We start from the raw sequence: 24,055 nt of genomic DNA on the forward strand, positions 1-24,055 counted from the left end.
TTTCTGAGAGAAGAAAAATTTCTGCCTTTTCTGAGTAAGGAGTCACTAATTTTAGGCGGCATTACGTACATTAAAGCTTGATTACTTCCTTATATTGAGGTCTCAGGGAGTTAGCTAACCTGTCTGAACTTCAGAATTTTTCTGCATAGTGGTTTTGTGGTTTTGTCAAATGGTTTTTGTGTGTGACAGAATCAAGCGAAATCTTATCTTTTTGATATAGCCCATTGCATTGATTTTCATTTATTGAACCAACCTTGTATTGTAGGGATACGTGCCACTTTGTCATGATTTACAACTCTTTTTACATGTTAATGAATGCAACTTGGTAGCATTTTGTTGAAGATTTTGCATATATGTAAAGAATATCACATAACTTTACTGTTGTGTGATAACTGTTTTTTATATTGATGTCTTACTGGTCTCATAGAATGAGTTAGAAACTGTTCCTTCTTCCATTTTGTTTGAAGATCTATGAAGGATTGCTTTAAATATTTGGAAAAGCCCGCTAATGAAAACTCACCAGTGAAACCCAAATTTCTGGCTAAATTACTCAATTTGTTTTCTTGCTATGATGTGTTTTGATTTTCCTTTGCTTATTTAGTCAGTGTTGAAGTTTGTATCAAAAATTCCTGTTATATCTGTACTGTCGAATATGTATCCTGGCATGTAATTTTTCATAATTCTTATACTTTTTCTTTTTGTAAGATCATGAGAAAACGCCTCAGTTTTATTCCTGCTTTTAGCAACTTGAATCATCACCCTTCTTATCTTGGAAGATATAAAGATTTTTCAGCTTTGTTAATCACTTAAAGTACTCATGCCACTTTATTTTCTCTAGTTGTATATTCTCTTCTTCTTTATGCCTTGGGTTTAGTTTGCTCTTGTTTTTCTAGTTTCTTTAAGTAGAAAGTATGGCTACAGATTGGCATCCTTTTTTACTATGTTTGCAGCAATAAATCTCCCACTAAGCATTGCTTTAAATGCAGCTCATGAATTTTGATGCATTGTGGCTTTGTTTTCATTCATCTTAATGTTTTAACATTTTCCACTCTGTTTTTGAGACTTCTTTTTGATCTATTTATTTGTTTAGAAGTGTATTATTTTATTTCCACAAATTGGTTAATTTCACAAACTTCTTTTGTGATTCATTGATTTCTGATTTCATTGCATTGTAGTAGAAGAACATGATTTGCTTAATTTTAATACTTTTACTTTTAATGGGGTTTGTTTTATTGCCTAGCATATTGTTCATCCTGGAGAACACTCTGTGCACTTAAAAAATATACGTATTCTGCTGATACTGGGCAGAGTGTAGTAAAGATGTCGGTTGTGTCTTCTTGGTTTGTAACATTGTTCAGGCTTTCATTCTCTTTGTTGATCTTCTGTCTACTTGTTTTACCACCATTGGAAGTTGATTATCAAAGTCTGTAACTATTAGAATTGGATTGTGTGTTTCTGTCTTCAGTCTTGTTAGTTTTTGCTTAGTGCATGTTGAGCCTTTGTTGGTAGGCACATAACATGTTTGCAACATAACATGTTTGCAATTCATTCTTTTTTTTTAAGATTTATTTTTATTATTTTTTTATTGGAAAGTTCAAGGCGAGGACCTTAAGCACTGCGCCACCGCGCCGGGCCCACAATTCATTCTGAATCACAAATGTCTTTGTCTGTACTGGGTTTTTTTTTTTTTTTTTTGCTTAAAGTTTATTTTGTCTGACATTAGTATAGCCATTTCATCTCTTTTAGTTACTACTTTTGAAAAGTATCTTTTCTCATCATTTTACTTTCATGTATCTTTGAATCTAAAATGTATTTCTCATGTGGACATACATAGCTGGATCATGTCATTTTATTTATAGTGCCAAATCTCAATTCTTAGCAAAAACTTCTTTATTTGAAAAGCAGAGAGAGAGAGAGAAAGAGAGAGCTTTTCCATCCACTGGTTCCCTTCCCCAAAAGGCTGCAATGGCCAGTGGTGGGCCAGGCCTGAACCAGAAGCCTGGAAGTCCATCCAGTTCTCCCACTTGGGTAGCAGGGACCCGAGAAATTAGCCCATCTCCTCTACATTTCCAGGCACACTAGTTGGAAGATGGAATAGACAAAACTTGAACCATTGATCCATTTGGGATCTCAATGTCATAAGTGGCAGGACCATAAGTGGTTCTCCAATCTTCATATTTCGAGTGAAGTATTTAATCTATTTACATTTAATGCAATTTTTAAAAATGTAGGATTTACTTTTGACAGGTTGCTATGGTTTTCTATGTACTTTATATCATTTTTTATAAGATTTATTTTATTTTTATTGGAAAGTAAGATATACAAAGAGGAGGAAAGACACAGAGGAAGATCTGTTCTTTTTTGATTCACTCCTTAAGTGGCCACAACAGCTGGAGCTGAATTGATCCAAAGCCAGGAGCCACGATCCTCTTCCAGGTCTTGCATGCGGGTGCAGGGTCCCAAGGCTTTGGGCTGTCCTCAACTGCTTTCCCAGGTCACAGGCAGGGATCTGGATGGGAAGTGGGACCGCCAGGATTAGAACCAGTGCCCATATGGGATCCCGGGGCGTGCAAGGTGAGGACTTTAGCTTCTAAGCTACTGCTCCAGGCCCTACTTTATATCTTTTTTTCTGTTTTTCCATTACTGTCTTTTTCCTGTGTTAAACAGATGTTTTTGCTTTACATTTTAAAAATCCTCCATTACATGTCGTTTTCCAAGTGGTTGTCCTATGGATTAAAAGTGACATCTTAATTTACAAAAATCTAGTTTGAATTAATACAGATTAATTTCAGTTGTATATAAAAACTGCCCCTGTATGGCTTTGTGCTCTGTCCCCTTCCCTGTACTGCTATTGTCATATAAATTATATTTTTATATGTTATATGTACATCAGCACAGGCTTATGAAATTATTGCTTTATATTTTGTGTCTTTTACATCAGAGAGAGGAGATGGGGGAGTCATTAGCAATAAATGTATGCTCTTTATTTATTCATATGGAAGCAGTCTTGATTTAAACTTGAAGAGCTCCTTTTAGTTGTAAACAAGAAGGTCTGCTAGGTCTGCTAGTGACACATTCTTTCAGTTTTTATTTATCTGGGATTGCCTTAGTGTTTCTTCATTTCTGAAGGGTCCCTTCCCTGCCTGTAGGATTCTGGATTGTCAGTGTTTTTTCTTTCAGTACATTGTACACCCTGTTCCTGGACTTACACTGGGGCTACATCTGATTAGCCCATCATAAGTTGAAAATATTAAGTCCAAACTGCATCACTCACACTTTCCTGTTCATTTCCTCAGGTTTCATAAACGTAATTTCTGTCTTCAAGTTTACTGATTCTTTTTCTGCCGATTCAGAACTGCTGTTGAGCCCATTTAGTGTCTTTCGCTTCTGTTGCTGTGCTCCTTCAGCCTCAGAATTTCCATTCAGTTTGTTTTCTTCTCTCTCACGGTTTCTGATGCTTTACTGATGCTCTGTTGAGTGAGGCAGCATTGACATACTTTGCTTTCATTCTCATGACATAATTGGCCTGACTTCACTGACCAGTTGAAACAGCTGCTTTGGAGTGTGCATCAGGAAGTTCAGTAACTGGGTTTCACAGTGAGTCTGTGTTGCTCGCTTTTCTTTCCACTTATGGGCCATACTGTTTTGTTGTATGACTTGTATTTGTATGGTAAAAACTGAGTACTTTATTTAGTATGATGCCGCAATTCTAGAAATTAGGTCCTTTTCCATCCCAAGGGTTTGTCATAAAATAGCCCCTGTAGTCTCTGCTAGGTTACCTTAGAGCAAGTGCTATTACCTGCCTGGAACCAGTAAGTTCCCCTGTCTTTGTCGTTGGACTCTGCATGCCTGTAGGGCCATGCCTTCAGCTGTCCCTCAGCTTTCCATTATTGCTGACATCAGATGATTTCAAATGCAATGATACTTTTGAAAAACGTAAGCCTACATTTGCCATCCTTTATCATTCACTGTTTTGATAAAATTGTTTGCTTGTTTGCAAGCACAGGCCTGTCCTGACTTACATCTAACTTACATGTGAACACTGAACTTGTCTGGGGATCTCCCAACCACCGCCATGGAGCCCATGTTAAAAAAAGTAGTTTTCCTTTTTAGAAAATTTGTAGTTTCACAAGAAAAACAAAGTTTTTTTTTTAATTAATCAGAAATAGTCTTGAATGATGAAATCCAAGCACACTTGCTTCAGAATTAGTTGGATTGTTAAAATTCAGGTTTCCGCTCCCAGCCTGAGTCTTTTGAGTAAGAATATCTGGAGTATGTCCCAGTGGATGTCCATTGTGAACACACCTCTCACCTTCCAGCTGAGTCTTCTTTGAACTGGTGTTGAGAATCTCCTTAGGGGAGATGATGCGACCGATGTGTTCACACGGAGGAATGACTGGCCCCTGACACTACTTGTCCTCAATTATTGGTCTCTTCCTTTCACAGTCTTCGCAAAGTTCACTTAGCTTTTGTGTTCCCTCAAAGTCCACCAATTATGCATTTGTGTACATCTACAAGGGTCTATATTTTAAGTCTCCAGAGTCAAGGAACTAACATCACCTCACATTTTTAATTAGTTAAATCATATTACATTTATCCAAACAGCTATATAAGATGATTTGACAAAGACAGAAGGGGAATTTTGTTGATTTGAGAGGATAGTTTTTGTGGAATCCACGAGTGTATAAAAGAACAGGCCCATGTTAATTTATGCACTAGAAGCACACGTTGAGGGAGAGTGATAAGCAGGAGGAAGGCATATGAGACAAACCAGGGTTCACTTGTCTGCTTCAAGATAATGTGCCGAGAGCTGCCATGCAACAGAGTTCGCTTTCGGGCATCTCATTATGAAGTCTGGGGGTATAACTCCCTTTGGCTTTATATTTAACTAAGCAGAATGTGTAGATTTTCTGTGCATTTTGTTCTTTTGTTCTTTTTCTCTATTTTATTCTTTGAGCTTTTTTTTTTTAATGTATTTCAAAAGGCAGAGATAAGGAGAGACAGAGATCTTTCTTCTGCTGGAACACTCCCTAAATGGCAGCAGTGGTCAGAGCTAGGCCAATGCATAGCAAGGAGATTCTTCTAGGTTTCCCACATGGGTGCAGTGTCTCAAGGAGTTGAATAATCCTCTGCTACTTCCCCAAGCACATTGGCAGAGAGCTGGATAGGAAGTGGAGCAGCCAGGATGCAACTGCTACCCATATGGGAAGTTTGCACAACAGGCCCAGGATCAGCCTGCTCTGCCGCAGTGCTGGTCCCATGTTTTTCTCTCCTTTGAATATTGCCTTTTCACTCAAGATCCAGATCTGATCAGTAACATTCCCAGTAAGAGATGACATCTATCACTCTAGAGTCAGACATGCTTTTTGTGTGTTGTCTGGAACTACCACCTAACTACCCTTTAGAAGTTATCTCCTGATTTCCTTATAAACAGTACACTTCAGGGCTGACATTATTATTAGTGTCAACCTTTTCAGCTGTTCAGCTGTTAAGCTGCCAGTGGCATCCCACACTGTAGCACCTGTTCAGGTCCCAACTGCTCAACTTTTCATTCGGCCCCATGCTAATGCCTCTAGGAAAACAATAGATACTGGCCTGAACCCTTCGAACTTCACCACCCATGTGGGAGACCTAGAGAAAGTCCTTGGCTCCTGCTCTCAGCCTAGTCCAATCCCATCTATTGCAACCATTTGGGGGAGTGAACCAGTGGAAGAAAGATCTCTCTCTACTCTCTCTCAGTTTCTATCTCTCGCTCCATTTCTCTTACTCTGCTTTTCAAATAAGGAAATAAATAAATCTCAATAAAGAAATAACACTTCCTAATGAGCTTTTTGATGCAACTCATTTGAGAGTTCAGGTATATAATATACATATTATTTTAAAATTCTAAGCTGATTTCTCCCAACCACCCTGTGCCCTGAGGATTTTTCCTTGAGATTTTATTTTTTTAAAGAGTTATTTATTTATTTTTAAAGATTTATTTTTACTATTTTTTCATTGGAAAGGCAGATATACAGAGAGGAGAGACAGAGAGGAAGATCTTCCGTCTGATGATTCACTCCCCAAGTGAGCGCGACGGGCCGATACTATGCCGAGCCCAAGCCAGGAGCCTCTTCCGGGTCTCCCGCGCGGGTGCAGGGTCCCAAAGCTTTGGGCCGTCCTCGACTGCTTTCCCGGGCCACAGGCAGGGAGCTGGAAGGGAAGCGGGGCTGCAGAGATTAGAACCGGCGCCCATATGGGATCCCGGGCGTGCAAGGCGAGGACCTTTAACCACTTGCGCCACCGCGCCGGGCCCTATTTATTTATTTTTATTAGAAAGGCAGATATACAGAGAGAAGGTAATACAAAGAGAAAGATCTTTCATCCACTGGTTCACCCCCTAAAAGGCCAAATGGCTGGAGCTAAGCCAATCTGAAGCTAGGAGCTTCTTCTGGGTCATCCACATAGGTGCAGGGACCCAAGACTTTTGGCTATCATCAACTGCTTTCCCAGGCTACAAGCAAGGAGTTGGGAGGAAGTGGAGCAGCCAGGAATAGAACCTGTGCCTATATGAGTTCCTGGTGCATGCAAGGCAAGGACTTCAGCCACCAGACTATGGTGCAGGACCCTCCTTGAGGAGTTTTGCATTTAGCCAATACATATCCTCTTTAGGGAAGGGTACAGATCCTTATGAAATACAATATGTGAGTCAGCATGGACTCACACATACCTTACTAGGTAGGACACAAAGAGTAAGTACTCCTCACCAAGGTATTGAAGATTTCTCTGCACACCCCTCCTATAACTGTTTTGCACCTCAATTGTTGAAATGTCAATGGAGTAGTCACAGGATGTGGTTAAGAACTTGCATTATTTTTAACATATTGTTTACTCAATACTATGTCAATTAATTTCATAACGTTAAAAATTGTTGCTGATGTTATGTTGGGGCTTTTAATTGATCGGGATTTTACTCTGTTGGCTCTACCTTCAGACCAGAGAAGGTCTCCCCAAGAAGCCGTTGAACTTACCCGGACAATAAGATGATGGACTGTATGCTTGGTATATGCTTGCAATGAAGGAATCTCAACTGAACTTGAACTGTGGTTATGCAACAAGGTGGAGGAATCCACCATAGGGGGAGGGTTGTGGGAGGGGTGGGGGGAATCCCAGTACCTATAAAATTGTGTCACATAATACAATGTTATTAATTTTTTAAAATGGCTAAAAATATAATATAATAAAAAAAGAAACATGGTTTTGAAAATTATTTCATGTTTTAGATTTTTTTTTTTAACTGACCTTATCTCTGCTAATGAAAGTAATTGAGAGATTTTCTTTCTTTCTGAAATTCGGCTCAGTTTAGAATCCATTATTCTGCCTTAGGTCTCCAGAATTCTATTGCAAATGAATAGTAAATTGCATTTCTTATTTCCCTGCAGGTATTGCCCAGCGATGCACAGCTATCAAGTACCACTTTTCACAGCCCATCCGCTTACGAAACATTCCTTTCAATTTAACCAAGACAATACAGCAAGATGAATGGCACCTGCTTCGTAAGTATTTCTGGGAAATGGCCCAAGAGGAAATGGTGTCTCTCTGGACAGAAAGTGCTCCCCAGGCCCCTAGACTGAGATGTGATGTACTCCTCTATGTACTCCTCTGGGTCCAGCCAGCCCTCACCAGAGACTCCAAGGATCATTTCACTGCACTGTGGACACACCCTGCTTACCAGTGCAGGGGTGGGACTCTGTGAAACAGTGTGCCTGTCTGCCCTGGTGCTTTCTCACACAGCAGCCAACAAGAGTCCCGAGCTATGAGGATTTGCTTATACACCCATCCTAGGGATCCAAGAAAATTATACCTTACATGCTCTCGTTTTCTGTTTTGTTTATACAATATTTACTTTCGCTACTGTGTGTATCTCAGATGTCGGCATTTCTGCTAGAACATCTTCATGAGTGTTAGTTACGTTGTAATTTTCTCAGAGGGTGTCAGTTAACCTTTACCTTTCAGTGGAAGGAACTGCTCTTTTTCACTGTCAGGGAAACCTGAAACTCTAGGGAGCGACATGCAGTGTGAAACTAAAGAAGGCTGATAGCTACCCAAAAACGGTTGATTCAAGTAGCCTGCTGATGGATAGTTCCATCAGCAAAAAAAAAAAAAAAAAAAAACAGAAAAAGAATAAAAAAATACCAAGCTGTCTTAGTCACCCCAAGCAGTAGATAGTAGATATGTCATCATTTTCCAATAAGATAAGTAGCAACAGCCCAAGTGACCTTGTTTGATGACCAAAGCCACAGAAGAAATGCAAGCTGAGTCTCATTCCATACGCAAACCCCGGTGCAAACCAAAAGGCTCCACTAGAAATCCCAAACACTTGCACGCAAGCTCTCCTGGGGTTGCTCCAGTGACGGTCTCATTGTGAGCAGCAGCTTTGCGACTTGGAAAGTCATTGGTCTATTTTTGAACAGTGTGGGTTCCTGAAAGTTCTTTCTCACTGGTAGATGTTAATCACAATTTCTCAGCAGGACAGAGTGTCTTGTTTAGGCTGTCTGACATCTTCATTCTTTTGAGTGTGTTTGGAGTTGTTGGTCATAATCATCTATCCAAAGAGCCACATAGTTAATGGTCTTAATCAAGTGAGAAAAAGAGCGTCACAGAATCCTGAGCAAAGATCTCATCCCTTAAAAAAAAAGATTTATTTTATTTGAAAAATAGATTTTAAAGAGAGAGTAAGAGACAGATTTTTTTTTTCATCTGCTGTTTCACTCCCCAAATGGCCACAATAGCTGGAGCTTCTTTCTGGGTCTCCAATGTGGGTAGAGGGGCCCAGGTACTTGAGTCATACTTTGCTGCCTTCTCAGGTCATAAGCAGGAAGCTGGATCAGCAGTGCAGCAGCCAGGACTTGAACCAGCACTCCTGAGATTCCTGCACTGCAGGCAGAGAATTAGCCTGTTACACCACCATGCCAGCCCCAGAATCTCATCTCTTTATTCTGAGAGTTTGAGTACCATCAGTATCCAATAAGGTAGTATTTGAGCATTCTTTTCATAATTCTTCTCAGGGTTCTGAGGAAGTGATGCTCTTAACAGGAATCTTTCCAATCAAGTCACACTTAGTGATCTGTGCCACATTTCCTGGAGAAGCTTAGCATGTCTGGTACCAATGCTAATCCCATGTGACAGGGATCCCATCTCTACCTTGTGTTTTGTAACAGTCCTGCAAAATAGAAACATCACTCAAACCACAGGGAATTTGAAAGTTGGTGAGATAATGCTGGCTATACCTGCTCAGCTGTGGGTGTCTCCAGACCACGTACAGCCTTACCATGGAACTCAGCGGCTTGCAATTATTGCTCATCCTGGCCCTCTGCTCTGCGTGTTTCTGTTTCCTCCTCTAGGCAGAGAGGCACTAATTGAATTTGAGTTCTCTGAGCTGGAGATGAAAACTCTCCTTTGAGAAACAGAATGATCAGTGTGTAGCTGGGATGTTAAGAGACAGACCGGTTGCTGCTGTCATCCATTCTATAGGCCACACCCCTAAGATGCCCAGGAATTGCACCAACCTGTGAGGAGACAGCTGCCCAGCCTCTTCCACACTTCAAAGAGTGCAGCGTGCGCTTTGTTGAGGCTCCGAATGGGCATTTGCCCAGACCTGTTGCCTGTCCTCAGGGACAACAGCGCTGCGCTGTTGTCTGAATGATGGGATCTGCTGCTTCAAAGAGACTCATAGACATTGAGCTAATGATGTTTCAAATCAGTTTTGTTCTTAAAGTGAAAAGAGGAGGAAAGAAATTGAAGGGTGAAAGAATAACCAGCAGATGGACCATGGGAATGTTATTTCTGCAATGGGAAGACAAGTATCCAGATACATGTGGCCAGTTTTTGCAACAGACGGGCTCCTGTGGGTGGCTTGTCCCATGAGGACAGTCGCTTCCTCAACCTGAGTTATGGATGTTTGGGTTTTAGGGGAAGGTGTACTTACAAGCTCATGTCTCACTTGTGTGCTTTGGGCCACTGTCTCAATCATCTCAATTGCCTTTGCCTGTCTCAAATAATTTTTGGCCATAGGTAAGAGTAGTTGTAAATGAAAACAAATGACTGGAATCCATGGTCTGCGGATAAAATTCTGTTTCACTACGGCTCCATTTTGAGAATCCTCCCCCAAAGCCAGATACATTCTTAGTCATTACAGTGGTATCAATCTACATTTCTATTGCTGCTATTTACAGCTAATGAAGATATTTCTCAGTCTTCCTCCCTCCCAGTTTACTGAGATATACTGGCTAGCTGAGTTTCCCTAGGGCTGTCTCCTCCTCCACTCTCTACTTGCCATGACTTTCTCCACAGACTTACAGAGGCTGGACTGTGACCCCTCCTCTGGTTACACCCCATCTGTGCTTTCGCAAAATGCCAGGGAAGAGCATTCCTTGGCTATCGTCACCTGTCACCTGTGAGCCCTAACCCTGTCTGTGTTACTTACCAGTTGTCATCACACATACAATGTACACAGAGCTCTTGGTTCTTTCATTTTCAGTCGCTTTCCTGTCTCTTCTGATTGTGAATGTGTCTTTCTGTTTCAAAACTAGATTTGAGAAGAATCACAGCTGGCTTCCTGGGCATGGCTGTCGCTGTCCTCCTGTGTGGCTGCATTGTGGCCACAGTCAGTTTCTTCTGGGAAGAAAGCCTAACCCAGCATGTGGCAGGACTGCTGTTCCTCATGACAGGTATGTTGCACACCTTGTGCCACCTCTCCCTGCCAAGGTGAAGGCTGCTCTGTTAGTGTTGCTTCCAGCTGTGAAAAAAGCCACCCGAAGGTCATTTGACGTAGCTGGGTAATTCAGAATTCCAAGAAAACAACAAAATGCAGCACCAATTGCTCCATCATGGTTTGCTAGTAGCTTTAATCTCTGCATGAGCCAGGTTTGTATTTTTCCATTTTATTCTTTCATGCTGCACCAAAACCTCAGTCCAGTCTCTGGGTGAACATGAGCCATTAATTATAAGGAGCCGTCCAGGAGAGACAAGCTTATAGACCATCCTAACTCATTCCTGGCCGAGAGTTCAGTAGATGGCTTAGTGGTGATGACATGGGCACCATTTCTGTCTATAGGATGCTTCCAAAAGCTCACAGAAAATGGTGTTGAAAGATATGTTGACTTTGATGTACAAGGATGAAGGTTACTGATTTGATGGGATAAATGGCATGTGCTACCATGAGAATCACTTATTGCTCAAGGTGCATTTTCTGTGAACTTCTTGAAGTGCCCTCACCTAAAACCATTATCTGCTTCCCTCCATAGATATTCCCTTGAGGGCTTGCTATGCATCAAGCATACAAAAAGCGAAGCAGACAAGATTCTTGGCCATTTTTCCTGTGAGGAGACAAACACAATGATTGGTGATCACAAGCAAAGCTGTGATCAAGTAGGGGGTTGGGTAAGGCTTCACTGAGGTGTGATTTCTAAGCTAGATCCTGAGAAGCAGCCATCATTGGGAGTGTGCTGCTGGCTGTGGAAGCCACTAGTCCTCAGCTGAAGGCCAGGAGGGTCAATTTGAACTATGGAAAGAAGAGCAATGTGGTTGGAAAGAGTGAAGGGAGGGACCCATCGCAGTGGAAGACGCAGGCGGTGGCTGAATCTTCATTCCTTTTATTTATTTCAATAAAGAGTTATGGAGAGAGGGGATGTAAGTAAGAAAAAGAGTAAGAGAAAAGAGAGAGAGAGATCTTCCATCCATTGGTTCACCACACAAACGGCCACAATGATTGGGTCACTGTGCCGGTGTGGGAGACCTGGGTTGAGTTCCGAGCTCCTAGCTTTGTTTTGGCCCAGCCATGGTTATTGTGGCCATTTGGAGGATGAACCAGCAGAGAGATCTTTGTCTCTCTGCCTTTCAAATACATTTTTAAAATAAATAAAAAAATTTAAAGGCAAAATTTGAGTAAGCCACGAAAGCAGCATACAAAGAGACTGTGCTAGCCAGAGGATTTCTTGAAACCTGTGTTGGTGCTTAATACTCATTAGTATTCCCTGCCCCTTTATTAGCTGTACCCCAGTTTTCCAGATTCTTGTCTCTATATACATCCAAAAAGAAGAAAAACTACAGATTTGCTTCTGTCATCCCTGGCAAGAGACATCACAACCCATTGTCAGGAACAATGAGAGAGGCTCTGGGTTCTAGAAACTACTCCTGTGGAGTAAAACACTTTATTGAAAGAACACGTTTATTACAAGAATACTTTTAATACAGGTAGTACTTGGGATAGTGTAAGATGTTCTTAGCATGTAAAATAGTTGTTAGCATTAAAACAAGTCACAAGTCATGAAAGCTCAGTGAATGGATGGTCCTTGGGAAGCTGAGGGGCCAGCCTAGAAGGAAGGTGAATGTTCACCCCTGGGTTCACCCTGACAGCCAGGTGACATACAGAGGTACTTCCAAACATCTGAAACTCATGCAGAATTTTTTTTTTTCACAATATATATTTTCAGTGAACTCTTTGAGAACTCCTATTTATAAATGTAATTCAAGAAAATGATTGCCCTCAAATAAGCTTATTTGAATTCTGTTTTCCATGAACTTTTTGGGGTAACCTTGTATTTATTCATGTAGTGCCTTGCTATGGAATTTAGAGATGGTCATTTTGTTTTTGCTACTGCAAATCTCACCTTTGGAATTTCCTTTGGAGTCGCTGAGATAGCAGCATTAATCTGGTGTGTGAGATAAATTAGCTGTAGGACCTTCACATGCAGTAGCAGACAGAACAGAGAGGAGTGAAAAGAATTGATTTTAATTAAGCAGAATGTCTTCAGCAGTTCCAGTCAGCTCCCGCCCACAGATTTTTGATGCTAAACATAGCCCCATCTAAAGTGCTGGCATCTTCATTCTGTGCCTGAACTTCAGTGAAGAACGGCAGTGATGTGACAGTATGCACTGGTGAAACACAAACTTTGGAACCTTTCTCCTTCAGCCTCTTTGTCTGCAGTAGCGCTTAAGTACCTATATGTGGAACAGTGACTATCAGTTCACATCAGGGAGTCGGATGCTGTTCCCTTTTCTCCCCCCTGGACTCTCATACAGGGTCCTCCAGCAGGACCAGAGGCAGGCCTCACACCCTTAAGGCTTCATCTTTAGGATTTTGATATCATGTCTTTTGGGGTTGTACGCACACAGAGGTTGAGAGAAGTTTGGAATTTCTGCCCCTTAGTAGGCCATGCTGCCTATGGGGTACCCATGAAAGCCTGTACAGTCATGATGCGTTTTATTAAATCGCTATAGCCAGACGATGACAATTATTATACTTTAAGTTACAAATACTTGAAAGGAATAAATTTAATTAATACATACTTTTTTTGTTGTTATTTGAGAGGCAGAGAAACAAAGGTCTCCCATTCACTGATTCACTCCCACGTTACCTGGGAACCAGGCTCCCAATCGTGGCATCTCACACCAGTGACAGGGACCCAACTACTTGTGCTGTCACCACTGCCTCGCAGGGTCTGCGTGTGCAAAAAATCTAGAACAGGAAGTGAAGCTGGAACTCAGACCCAGGCACTCTGATAAAAGACGTGGGTGTCCTAACTGTTGTCTTAACCTCTGTGCGGGGCAGCCATACCCAAATATTTTTAAAGTATGGATTTTGTGTTTCTGCTCTATGACTTTTGCTATCTTTAATACACTAAGATTACATCTGATAGAAGTTGGACCTCTGTTGGTGGGGGCCTCACGGCCAGTACCATTCTGGAAGAGTTCCATAGCACATATCACTGCTGGCCTGACAAGGTTCTCACCTTGTGTGATCCGTTCTTTTGCTTCAATGCATCCAAAATTTTTTTTTAAATGCATCCATTGGAGGTATATCGAATCACTGATATCTTAAAAACTACAGATCCATGCCTTATCTGAAACTGCAGTGGTGGTTGTTTTGGAATTCAAGATTTTAACAAAGCTATTGTAGAAAGGTAATATGATGCATCCACCGTAAATAATCTAACAGCCTCAGCAAGGTTTTGCGTGGCATCTGAAATCAACAGCATGAGTATTTCTGCAGCGAATCATATGAATATTCACAGGAGGCAGGACCAGTGGGCACTGGAATAACCCCTGTCCGTAGACCAAGTGTTACCACTGAAAGAGATGGCTGCAATCGCCTAGTAAAAGCTTGCCTGGGCTTTGGATTTAGGACTTACAGATGTGGATCTGGATTTAGAATTTGGCCTCATTAATTCTGCCAATTTAGTTAAAACAATGTTGGCACGGATGTTTTGAGTAATCGGTCTGAAAAGTAACAGGAGATGTTTTTGCTAGAAGGACAAAGGGACCAGAACGATAGGCAGGCCGCCGTCTTATGAAGGAGTGGGGGCGGGGGAATCAATGCCCATTCCTTTGGGTTTTGCAGTTACGTCATTTATCACATAGGCTAACCAGAACAAAGAGGGTTTTTCTGCTTTCAGCCTTTTAAGTGCATCAAAGACAGGTGGCCAGAAGACTGGGCCTTGTTACCCTAATTACATCTTAGCCACAGGGGCCTGGAGGATTTTAGGACAAGAAATGAGGTTGATTTTCTGGGATGATAAACTTACTGTTGTCCTGGTCAGAAAATTTCCCTTCCAGCCCCACACTTCTATGATATCATGCTATCTTCTAATTAAGTATATGGGCAGAAAGCATTTTAATATTTTATGAGCGAAGTAGCTGCATACAGGGCCTGACAGGGAGCCAGTAATTATTCACTCTTTTGAAGATGTTCGCAGCACTAGCCAGCAGCCACTCACAACTCAGGATCTCTTTCCCGCTCCCCCCCACCCCCCGGGTCACCTCCGGAGCTGAAGTTTTCAGCTAAGTCAGGGAAAGGTAAGTCCCGGGAGGCGGGAGAGCTGGCATCTCTTCTTTTGGGCCTGAGGGATGGCCCCTCGCATCTGGAGCTTTTTGAGTATGAGGGGCTTTCTGTTTATCTACTCATATCCCATCACATGACCCGCATGATGAGGTTGCTACCATCAAGAGTTCGCTATCATCAAGAGTAATAACTGCAGGGGGGTAAGTTGGAACAAAGTGGCACTGAAGTTAATAGAATGTCAAGGTATTGCAGAAGTCAATTTTGGTTAGAAGATTTTCTTAGATCTATGTGCTTGGCTTTGTTAGACAACAGACAGAATTTACAGGAAGTTGGAATCTATAACTTTAGTGAGAGACGCATGCAGGAAAGCAGAGTAGAAGGAATACGTTAGATTCCTGACCACATCAGTGTTGAACCATTTATGGCTGCCCCCAACCAGAACTTTCCTAAGCAATTAGAACTTTATCTTAGACATCATAGCTACTCAATAAATGTGAATATCTGATCAAGTAAGAACATAGTCCTATGATGATCTATAAGAGGTGTAGAAATGTAGTTCATTTGCTGACTACACACACACACACACACACACACACACACACACACACACACACACACAGTGTTATGGGCTGAGCCATGTTTCTTCCAAACTCTAATGTTGAAGTCCCATCCCCTAGAGAGTGCCTCAGAATGTGAGCTTATTTGAAAATAATGTCTTTGCAGGGAAAGCTAATGTAAATTAGGTTATGAGGGCAGGCCCTAACTCAGCATGCTGGGGCTCTTAAACAAGAGGAAATCCATATACTTGCAGAGGGAAGATCGTGTGAAGACATAGGGAAAAGAGGCCTTCTACAAACCTGGATGGGAATTTCAGAAGAAAGCAATGTGGTTCACACCTGGGTCTCAGATTCCTCGCCTCTAGTCATGTGACAAAGTACATTTCTGTGGTTTAACCACCTGACCTGTAGTACTTCGTCATGGTGGCTCTAGCAGAGTCCTACACTGAAGTCTGTGAGGTGTGGATGTGGAACCTATGGGAGAATTCCCAATATAGATTCCAATCTGTGAATCCAGCTACACTAAGCATCTTTCATTTCAGACAATGCTTCTCCTTGATGTCTTCCAATTTTGAAAGATTGCTTTTTTCCCCACTTTTTAAAACATCTTGAATGTGTTCAGCTTCACTTAAAAAGCTTGCTGAATGAGTTGGATACAATGCTTTGTCCACGAGTGAACACTTCCTTCAAGTTATCACAGGTGGTCCTGCGCTCCCACAAATAGTGGCAGGAATAATGTGGCAGGAGCTCTTAAATAGTGCTCTTCCTGTTCATGTCTCCTTCTTTGCTTTCCTTCCACTCAGAACAAGTTCAAGAGCACCTTGGCAGGAGAAAAGAGGTCACTGGGGCCAGCACGTGGGATTTGTGGGCAGAGGGAAGGGCAGCAAGGAGGCATGCCTGTGAGCGCATAGACCTGCCCTCTGCCCCTTCAAGTGAGTGAATAAAGGGACCAAGACACAGACAAGCTCTCATCCTTGGATGAGTACCTTATCCTGAAAAGAATTTACCTGATAACAGAGACATACATACTATTTCACTGTAAAATGGATACAATTGAGTAAATAAGGCATAGGCTGTGGTATTGCTGGCATGAACTTGACTGTATCACTGGGGCATGCATAAGCCAGGGTAAGTGTAGGCTACAGCATCAGCTGGCAAGTGCTGGGACTGGGGGAAAATCCTGTCAAGCTAAACTGCAGAACCACCTGGAGAGTGCAAGATCCAGGCCTGGGACTGGGCCCAGTAGGGAAACTGTGTGCTCTGATGGGTTGCAACTCCCACTGTGAGCAAAACAACCAGGGCTGGCAGCAGACCTGGCTTGATAAGCAGTGGGACTCACTGGCATGAGTGTGGGTTGGATAGTGGGGTCAGTTGGGTTGAGCTAGGCTTCAATGCCCATTGACATGTAGGAGAGCTGAATGGGATGTGGGACAGAGTGGACCAGTCTGCTACACAAACAGGCAAGCACAGGAACCAAGGCTGGGGAAGGCCTAGTGGGAGTTATTAGGGGTTATTTCAGTTCCTGCTGGTATACAAGAGGGCCGAGTGTGGTGGGTAAGGTTGGGCTGGGCTGCAGCACCCATTTGTTTACGTAAGAGATGTGACCGGAAACAGAACTGACCCCAAAAGACCAGTGTGTGCATAGGTCGATGTGGGTGACTGACAGAGCTGGACCTCGTGCTGACAAAGCACCTATAAGAGTCAGGTCTGGAATCACTTCAGACAAGGTTTCTTTCAGGATCCACCCCCCCCTCCACCAACTGAATCACTCAAATTAGAACTCCAACCATGGGAAGAATTGTAGGATCTGTGGTCTGACTGTACAGTGCATATATCAGAACTGGGCTACCTCAATGGCTAAGATGGAATAGTGGATAGCATATACAGATGCACATGGAGGATATGGCATTACATTGGGGGCCTGCAGAGGACATTTGGTACCATAGCAGAAGAAAGAGGGCAGAACAAATTGGACAACTACCCCCAGCCAAGTGTTGACAGCAAATATCTGGGCAAATAGAGACTCTAAGGTGGACTGTGTCAGCCAATGGACCTTGGAAGGATTTCCTCACCCTTGGATTGGGAGATTGACAGCATCTCAGAACTATTGAAAGAACTTGATCGGTACCCTTGGAGCATGCTCTACACTGAGGACCCTGGGATGACATTGGGTGGCCTTTGCCTATCCTTGTGTAATAAGATGGTTGGAAGGCTGGGTGTGGCTTCTCTCCTTATCTCCCACCTCCCCCAGGTACAGGAAGGAGAAAAAGAAAATTTGGAAACAATGCTCTCACCCACCTTTCCCTAGTCCTTGGCCCTTCTCACCCTAATTAATTATGTAAACATCATCGAAAATAAAATTTTGAAAAGATAAATACACAAAAGACCAAGGGAAGCTCGTAGCTGTAAGGCAAGAGGGACCTAAGCCTGAGAGTAAAGCAGTAAGCATGCCTTGAAATCCCGTGGCTCACTAGCAGAGATGGAGCTTGGGGGAGGAGCTTCAGCCCTCTGGCAGCTTGGACAAAGATAAATTCTATTAGTGCCACAGTTCCCAGTGTCTGTGAGGTAGGAACCGACCGAATGCCTGGGGCAGGCACAACTGTTCGTGACACTGAAGGCAGAGAGAAATCCTCATCTTGGTGGCGTTCTCAGATTAGATTGTTTCTCACATTCCTTTTCTGTTCAGTATGAACCAGTGGCGTAATGCTAAGATTCATTTTGCCAAAAGCAGATTCATGGAGTTGGCAGGGGGAGAAGCGCTAATGTAATGAGCGTTTAGTGCAAGATCAAAGGGAGTATGTACAGAAAGGAAAACCACTTTGTAGTTGCATAATACTATTAAATTTATCAGGCAGTTTTAGGAAGTGGTCATATTCCACGTTTTATTTTGGATTGACGGGATCACAGAGATTTAACACTGCCAGGGACTTCGGTAGCCAAGCCCCTTGTTTTTATCCAGATGGCAAAACTCAGACTCAGAGAATGAAGGCTCCATGGCGATCAGGAGTGGAGCAGGAGCTGGGGTATATGTAGTGTTTGCCTCTCAATGTAATGTACTTAGACATCAAAGGATGCTTAAAAGCCCAAGCTTGAACTCCCGCTTTCAGAGGTCATTAAAATGTTGTTTGTAAAAATGCTTGCTTTGGGGGGCACTGAGCCGTGTACAGAGAGGTATCTGTGTAAGGCAGTGGCTTTTATCTGTGTCTGTCTTCTGTTATGTTTTACCTGTTGACACACGAGAGGTCTGTTTTTCCTAATGGCTTTTACTCGGTTACCAGGGTTCATTATTCTGTTACCAGTGTTATTTGCAAACACTGTCTCTGGTTGCCAGGGAATGCATTTGTGTAGATGTAAGAGCATTTATTCATTTGTTATTTACAAGGTTGGAGAACAGTGGAGGTTTTTTCTTTTTTTTTTTATGAAAGAATGCTTTTCAGTTTAATCTTTCTTTTGGAGAACCCAAAGTTACGGTATCTTTGCTGTATCTTTGTGATATCTTTGTGAAGCGAGAATTCAGAAGATTTGATCCTTGTTAAAAAAAATCCAATACACTTTACATCTTAAAAACAGAATTAGACAAGGTGTAGGAAATACCTTGTATTATCTCAAATCAAACATCCCTTTAATTGGTGACAATTATTTTGTAACTGCACGTTTGGAGAAGGATTCAGGCAATATGCCCTTACAGTATTTGAGTGGAGTAGGATTCTAGCACTTAAAAAAAATGGCAATAAGGTGATCTCTTTTTCCTCCTGAATTTTGCTGCTGGTGTTTTTGATCTCCAAAGCTGCAGGTTAACAAAAGGGAAAGGGCCTACTACTTCTAGCTGTCACCTTGCAGTTCCAAAATCTGGACCTCTCTCTTCACTGGATGTATGGCCTATGTCCTTAAGGATGCCAAAGGAATCTCCTAGCAGATGGGTGCTCCCTCCATTGCCCACAGAAAATGAAGAAGAGTTGCATAGGACACGTAACAACAGATCTGAAGGTTCTGATATTTGACTGAGTGCTAGTGTCTGTTTTTACTACCCAGCTCCAGTTCAGCAACTGTCTCATTCTGATCCCATGCTATCCAAAAAGGAATATACAATATGGTAGAAAAGAAACATGTACACCTTTAGAACATCACTTGAAGTGATTGCTGTGTTTGAGGCTTAGGGAGGGTTTTTGTCAAGGTTCTGATTTTAATATTTTAGAATAAATAAATGTAGACAGAAAAGTGAAATTTGGTTCTTGCTGCTTTTTCTTATGTCACTCAAATTGCCAGCACTTTGAACTGTTGATATGATCTCCTTCTTGGCAATTTTACATCAGTCCCAAATTCTTTCCAGACTCAAGTTATATTGCTTAATTCTTCATCTCCTATTCAAAAAAAAAAAAGGCTGTGGTACCCAGTGAGAGCTGGAATGAGTGTGGGTCATTCAGGCTAGGCATCACTACCTGCCAGCAAGTGCCAAGATTAGGGGATGGTCAGTATGGGTAACGGCACCCACCTGCACACACAAGATCTGTTGCTGGGGGTGGGTCTGGTAGGAGAAATAGGGGAACTGCCCAACTAGGCATAACTTCCATTGGTGAACATGAGAGCTGGGGCTGAGAGCAGGCTAGACTAGACTAGGCTATAACACTGTTGGCATATGTATGAGTTGCGTCTGGGGTGGGCTGGGCAGGGCCAGTCCACAGCACACACTAGCATGAGTGAGAGCCAGGACAGGGTACAGGCCAGAGAAAGTTGGACTGAAATGCCCGTCAGTGCGGACTGAGGGTGGGCCTGGCTGGGCTAGGCTGCTGCACCTGCCAGCGAGAGCTGGGATTGGAAACAGACTAGGCTAAGCCAGGCTGTAGCACCTGCTGGTGAATGCCAACACTGGAGGCAGGCCATCTCAGACTAAATGGCAACACCTGCTGGCACACAAGACCCAAGGCTGGGAGTTAACCTGTTAGGGAAACTTTGGGAACTGCCTTGTTGGACTGCTGTTTGCACTGGTGAGTGTGAGAGCTGGGTCTGGAGGCATTCAGGCTAGGCTAGGATGCTGCACCTGCTAACTTTTATGAGAGACAGAATGGGTGTTGGCTAGCCAAGCTAGGCCACAACACCAACTTGCAAATGTCAGGACTGGATGTGAGTCATGTCAGGCTTGCCTACAGTACCCTTTGACAAACATAAGATACGAGGCTGGGGACAGGGTTGGCAGAACTGTGGGTACTCCCCTGCTAGTCTGTGCTTATTGCTGGTGAGCACAAGAACCAGGGCTGGGTGCAGGCCAGACTGGATAGGTGGAGGCACCTATTGGTATACATGAGGACTGGGTCTGGGGGCAGATTGGGCTGAGCTAAGATTGGGGTGTGCATGAGAGCTGGATAGGCTGTGGGCTGGGCCAGGCTAGGCCATAGAGGCATGTACAAAGACTAGGACTGGGGTGGGTCTGATAGGGGTTAGGACGGGTTGTCATGCTAGGCTGCAACACCCACTGGTGTGTGTGAGGACTGGGTCTGTGGTGGGCGGCTGGGCTGGGCTGCAGCACTTGTTGGTTCATTGACCAGACAGCTATAGCCACCAGTACGTGCGTTGGCTGGTGCAGGTGACAGACTGAATCTGACCCTGCATTGGCTGATGCACACGAGAGTCAAGTGTGAGGTCACCCCAGGTGAGGTTTCTTGAGGGATTCCCCAACTAGACACTGGACTCAGACCGTGGCTACAGGGAAATATCACAGGATGTGTGATCTGACCCTTAGAGTGCATTTATCTGGACTGGGCCTCCTCAGTTGCTAGTACCTGTGCAGTGGACTGCTAGCATGTCCAGGTGCACATGGGGGATATGACAGCGAGTGTATCTAGGCCAGCAGGGGACATCAACTGCCTCATCAGAGGATGGAAAGCAGAACAGGTTGGACAATTCTCCTGGCCAAGCTTTGCAGCATGCTCTCGGGTCTGTGAATGCACTAAGGTGGACTTTGTCAACCAACAGACCCTGGAAAGATTTTCTCAACCCTGGGACGATGAAACCAACAGCTTCTCAGAACTATCGGGAAACAAACAGACAAACAAAAAATAAAGTAATACTCTCATAACATTATTCCCCACGTTGGGGTCACTAAGACATTGTTAGAAATCACCCCCATCCCTGGGTGCTGATGTAGTTTAACAGCAAAGAGCAGCTCTATCCACTGACTCCCCTGTGGGCTCAGGAGGAAAAAAACCCTGAAACATTTGTCCCACCCACCTTCCTCCAAAGCTGACCCTTACCACCTTAATCAGAGGCCCACATGGAGGTGTATCCCTTGTAAGCAATATTAAAGAGAAAATAAAAAAATTTTTTAAATATATTTGTTGAGACTTGAATATCTGTCAGATGCTGTATCTTTTTTTTTTTTTTAATGTAGCAGCTTGGTTCTGGTGTGGTAGCCTAGCAGCTAAAAGTCCTCACCCTGTTCTAATTCTGGCAGCCCCACTTCCCATCCAGCTCCCTGCCTGTGGCCTGGGAAAGCAGTCAAGGATGGCCCAAAAGCCTTGGAACCTTGCACCCGTGTGGGAGACCTGGAAGAGGCTCCTAGCTCCTGGCTTCAGATTGGCTCAGCTCTGGCCATTGTGGCCACTTTGGGAGTGAATCATCAATGGAAGATCTTCCTCTCTGTCTCTCCTCCTCTCTGTATATCTGAATTTCAAAAAAAAATAATAATAATAAAAGAGTAAAAATTTGTAACAAGAGTTCATTTAAAAGATTATTTATAAGCAAAGTGATAAATTTATGAGAATACTAAAAAAGAAATCAGTTTTTGTAATAATTGTAACTACATGAAATGTGCCAAATCAGGCATAGAGCAAAAAGAAATAGAAACTATTAGGTTTGAATAATTACAGAATATTATTTCTTGAAATAGTTAGAATCCTTATTAAATTGCTTTTAGTTTAAAAAAAATGTACTCAAACATCCCTGAGAGTTCAAGGCAGATAATTCAGAATAATTCGAGATATCAAAAACCTCATCTTTTTCATTTCTGTTTCTCTGGTCCTTCGCCTAGGGTCTAGCACATAGAAATGTTGCCGATGTTTAATGCATTCGTTCAGCTGAAAGGATTCTGGATCCTTTATGAATTGGGAATGCTTGCCTTGCTCGCTGCTCCAGTGTTCACAAAGGCCTGTCTGGCATTTATTTGCCTTGTAGGAGGGAAAAACTGTAAGTGATCATTCTGTTCTCTTTGTATTCTTCCAGGGATATTTTGCACCATTTCCCTCTGCACGTACGCTGCCAGTATCTCGTACGATTTGAACCGGCTCCCCAAGCTGATTTATAGCCTGCCTGATGACGTAGAACATGGCTACAGCTGGTCTATCTTCTGCGCCTGGTGCAGTTTGGGCTTCATCGTGGCAGCAGGAGGTCTCTGCATCGCTTATCCGTTTCTCAGCCGGACCAAGATCGCACATCTAAAGTCTGGCAGGGACTCCACGGTATGACTGAGTCTGCACACAAGGCCCCACCAGCGTGCGGGCAGCTCCTGCAGGGAGCAGCGAGGAGTTCCTGTGGGATTCCAAGCACAAAGCCGTCTTCCCCATCCTCAAGGGCCGCCTGCCAGGCCTTTCTGGATGACTGCTATAAAAATCTTGCAAAACCTCCCAACTTTGCTAAGGACAAGACTACTGTGGATTCAAGTGCTTTAATGACTATTTATGTTTTGACGGTGAGAAATCAAGAGCGGTGCCATGGAACATTCCTGAGCAGAGGGGGGCAAAAAAAAAAAAAAAAGGAAACCGCACCGGAAAGATTTGTATGACTTCCACTTGTTTCAGAAAGTTTGTACATAACAGTTACCTGAGAATCATTTCTATTTGCAAAAGGATTCAGAACAAAGCAAAGTATAATTTTCTTGTCGTTGTACCATGCTTGTTGAATTTTAACGCAGCATCTTTGGAACTTGTCCTAACGGGGTCTTGTGTCAGCATCCAGTGTCTGTGCGTTTGTGGATGGTCCTTGTCACAGGAAGATTTCTTCTGTTGCCTTCTTATTTTTTTAATTGAAACTTCTCCTCTGTCTTTGTACTGGAATCAAAATAATAAGAAAAACAGATCAACCGTGCAAGAGTTAATCCGTGACGCTATGCAGTATGGTTTGAAGTCCTGTCGTTCGAATTCTGTCTCTTTATGTTAACTGGATTTCTGCATTAAAATGACTGCCCCCTTGGTAATGTGGGCGTGTTCTCCTGCGTCTCTGAGCTGTGTTGACAAGTCTCCCTAGCCACAGGGGACAGCTGAGAACTCTGTTGTTTGAATGACGTTCTTCTTAAGGCAGTTTACTTCATTTCAGTTAAATTGTTCTTAATTTTCTGTAGCAACGACACACTCGCGATGGACAAAAGGTGTCATTGTCAGACTCCTTTTAAGTTGTACTTTAGTTTCTATCTTTGTCTCTCTCTCTTCCCTTTTCACCGTGTGTCTGGTATTACAGCACTTTCATAAGTTCATGATAAGTGGAATTAGAAGGGACGTTTATGTTGGTGCAAAAACTTTGAAAATTTTGGAGGATACGTGGCTTCTGCCCTTGTACTCGGACGTCTTGGGCCTAGTGATTTTTCGGTGCTGGGTGCAGATTAAAATCACCTGATGAATCCTCCCACTGCCCCGAGACCCCCGGCCGTGTCACTCAGAATGTCTACAGCTGAGCTGTTATTTTCTTGTGG

The 24,055-nt window shown here is 43.0% G+C and overlaps 1 protein-coding gene across 1 annotated transcript in view; it reads left to right on the forward strand.

The window, feature by feature from the left end:
* The window catches only part of LOC121166289 (transmembrane protein 178A), a 58,384-nt gene extending 34,829 nt beyond the window's left edge, over window positions 1–23,555 (forward strand). Inside the window, exons 2-4 of the mRNA XM_040995415.1 lie at window positions 7,422–7,535; window positions 10,572–10,709; window positions 22,594–23,555. Coding sequence (XP_040851349.1) covers window positions 7,422–7,535; window positions 10,572–10,709; window positions 22,594–22,835 — 494 coding nt within the window. The 3' untranslated portion in view covers window positions 22,836–23,555. The remainder of the gene's footprint in view (window positions 1–7,421; window positions 7,536–10,571; window positions 10,710–22,593) is intronic.
* Window positions 23,556–24,055: the final 500 nt, after the last annotated feature.

Source organism: Ochotona curzoniae, unplaced genomic scaffold (genome assembly GCF_017591425.1).
Source record: "Ochotona curzoniae isolate NIBS_2020 unplaced genomic scaffold, NIBS_Ocur_1.0 patch107, whole genome shotgun sequence".
Taxonomy (NCBI): domain Eukaryota; kingdom Metazoa; phylum Chordata; class Mammalia; order Lagomorpha; family Ochotonidae; genus Ochotona; species Ochotona curzoniae.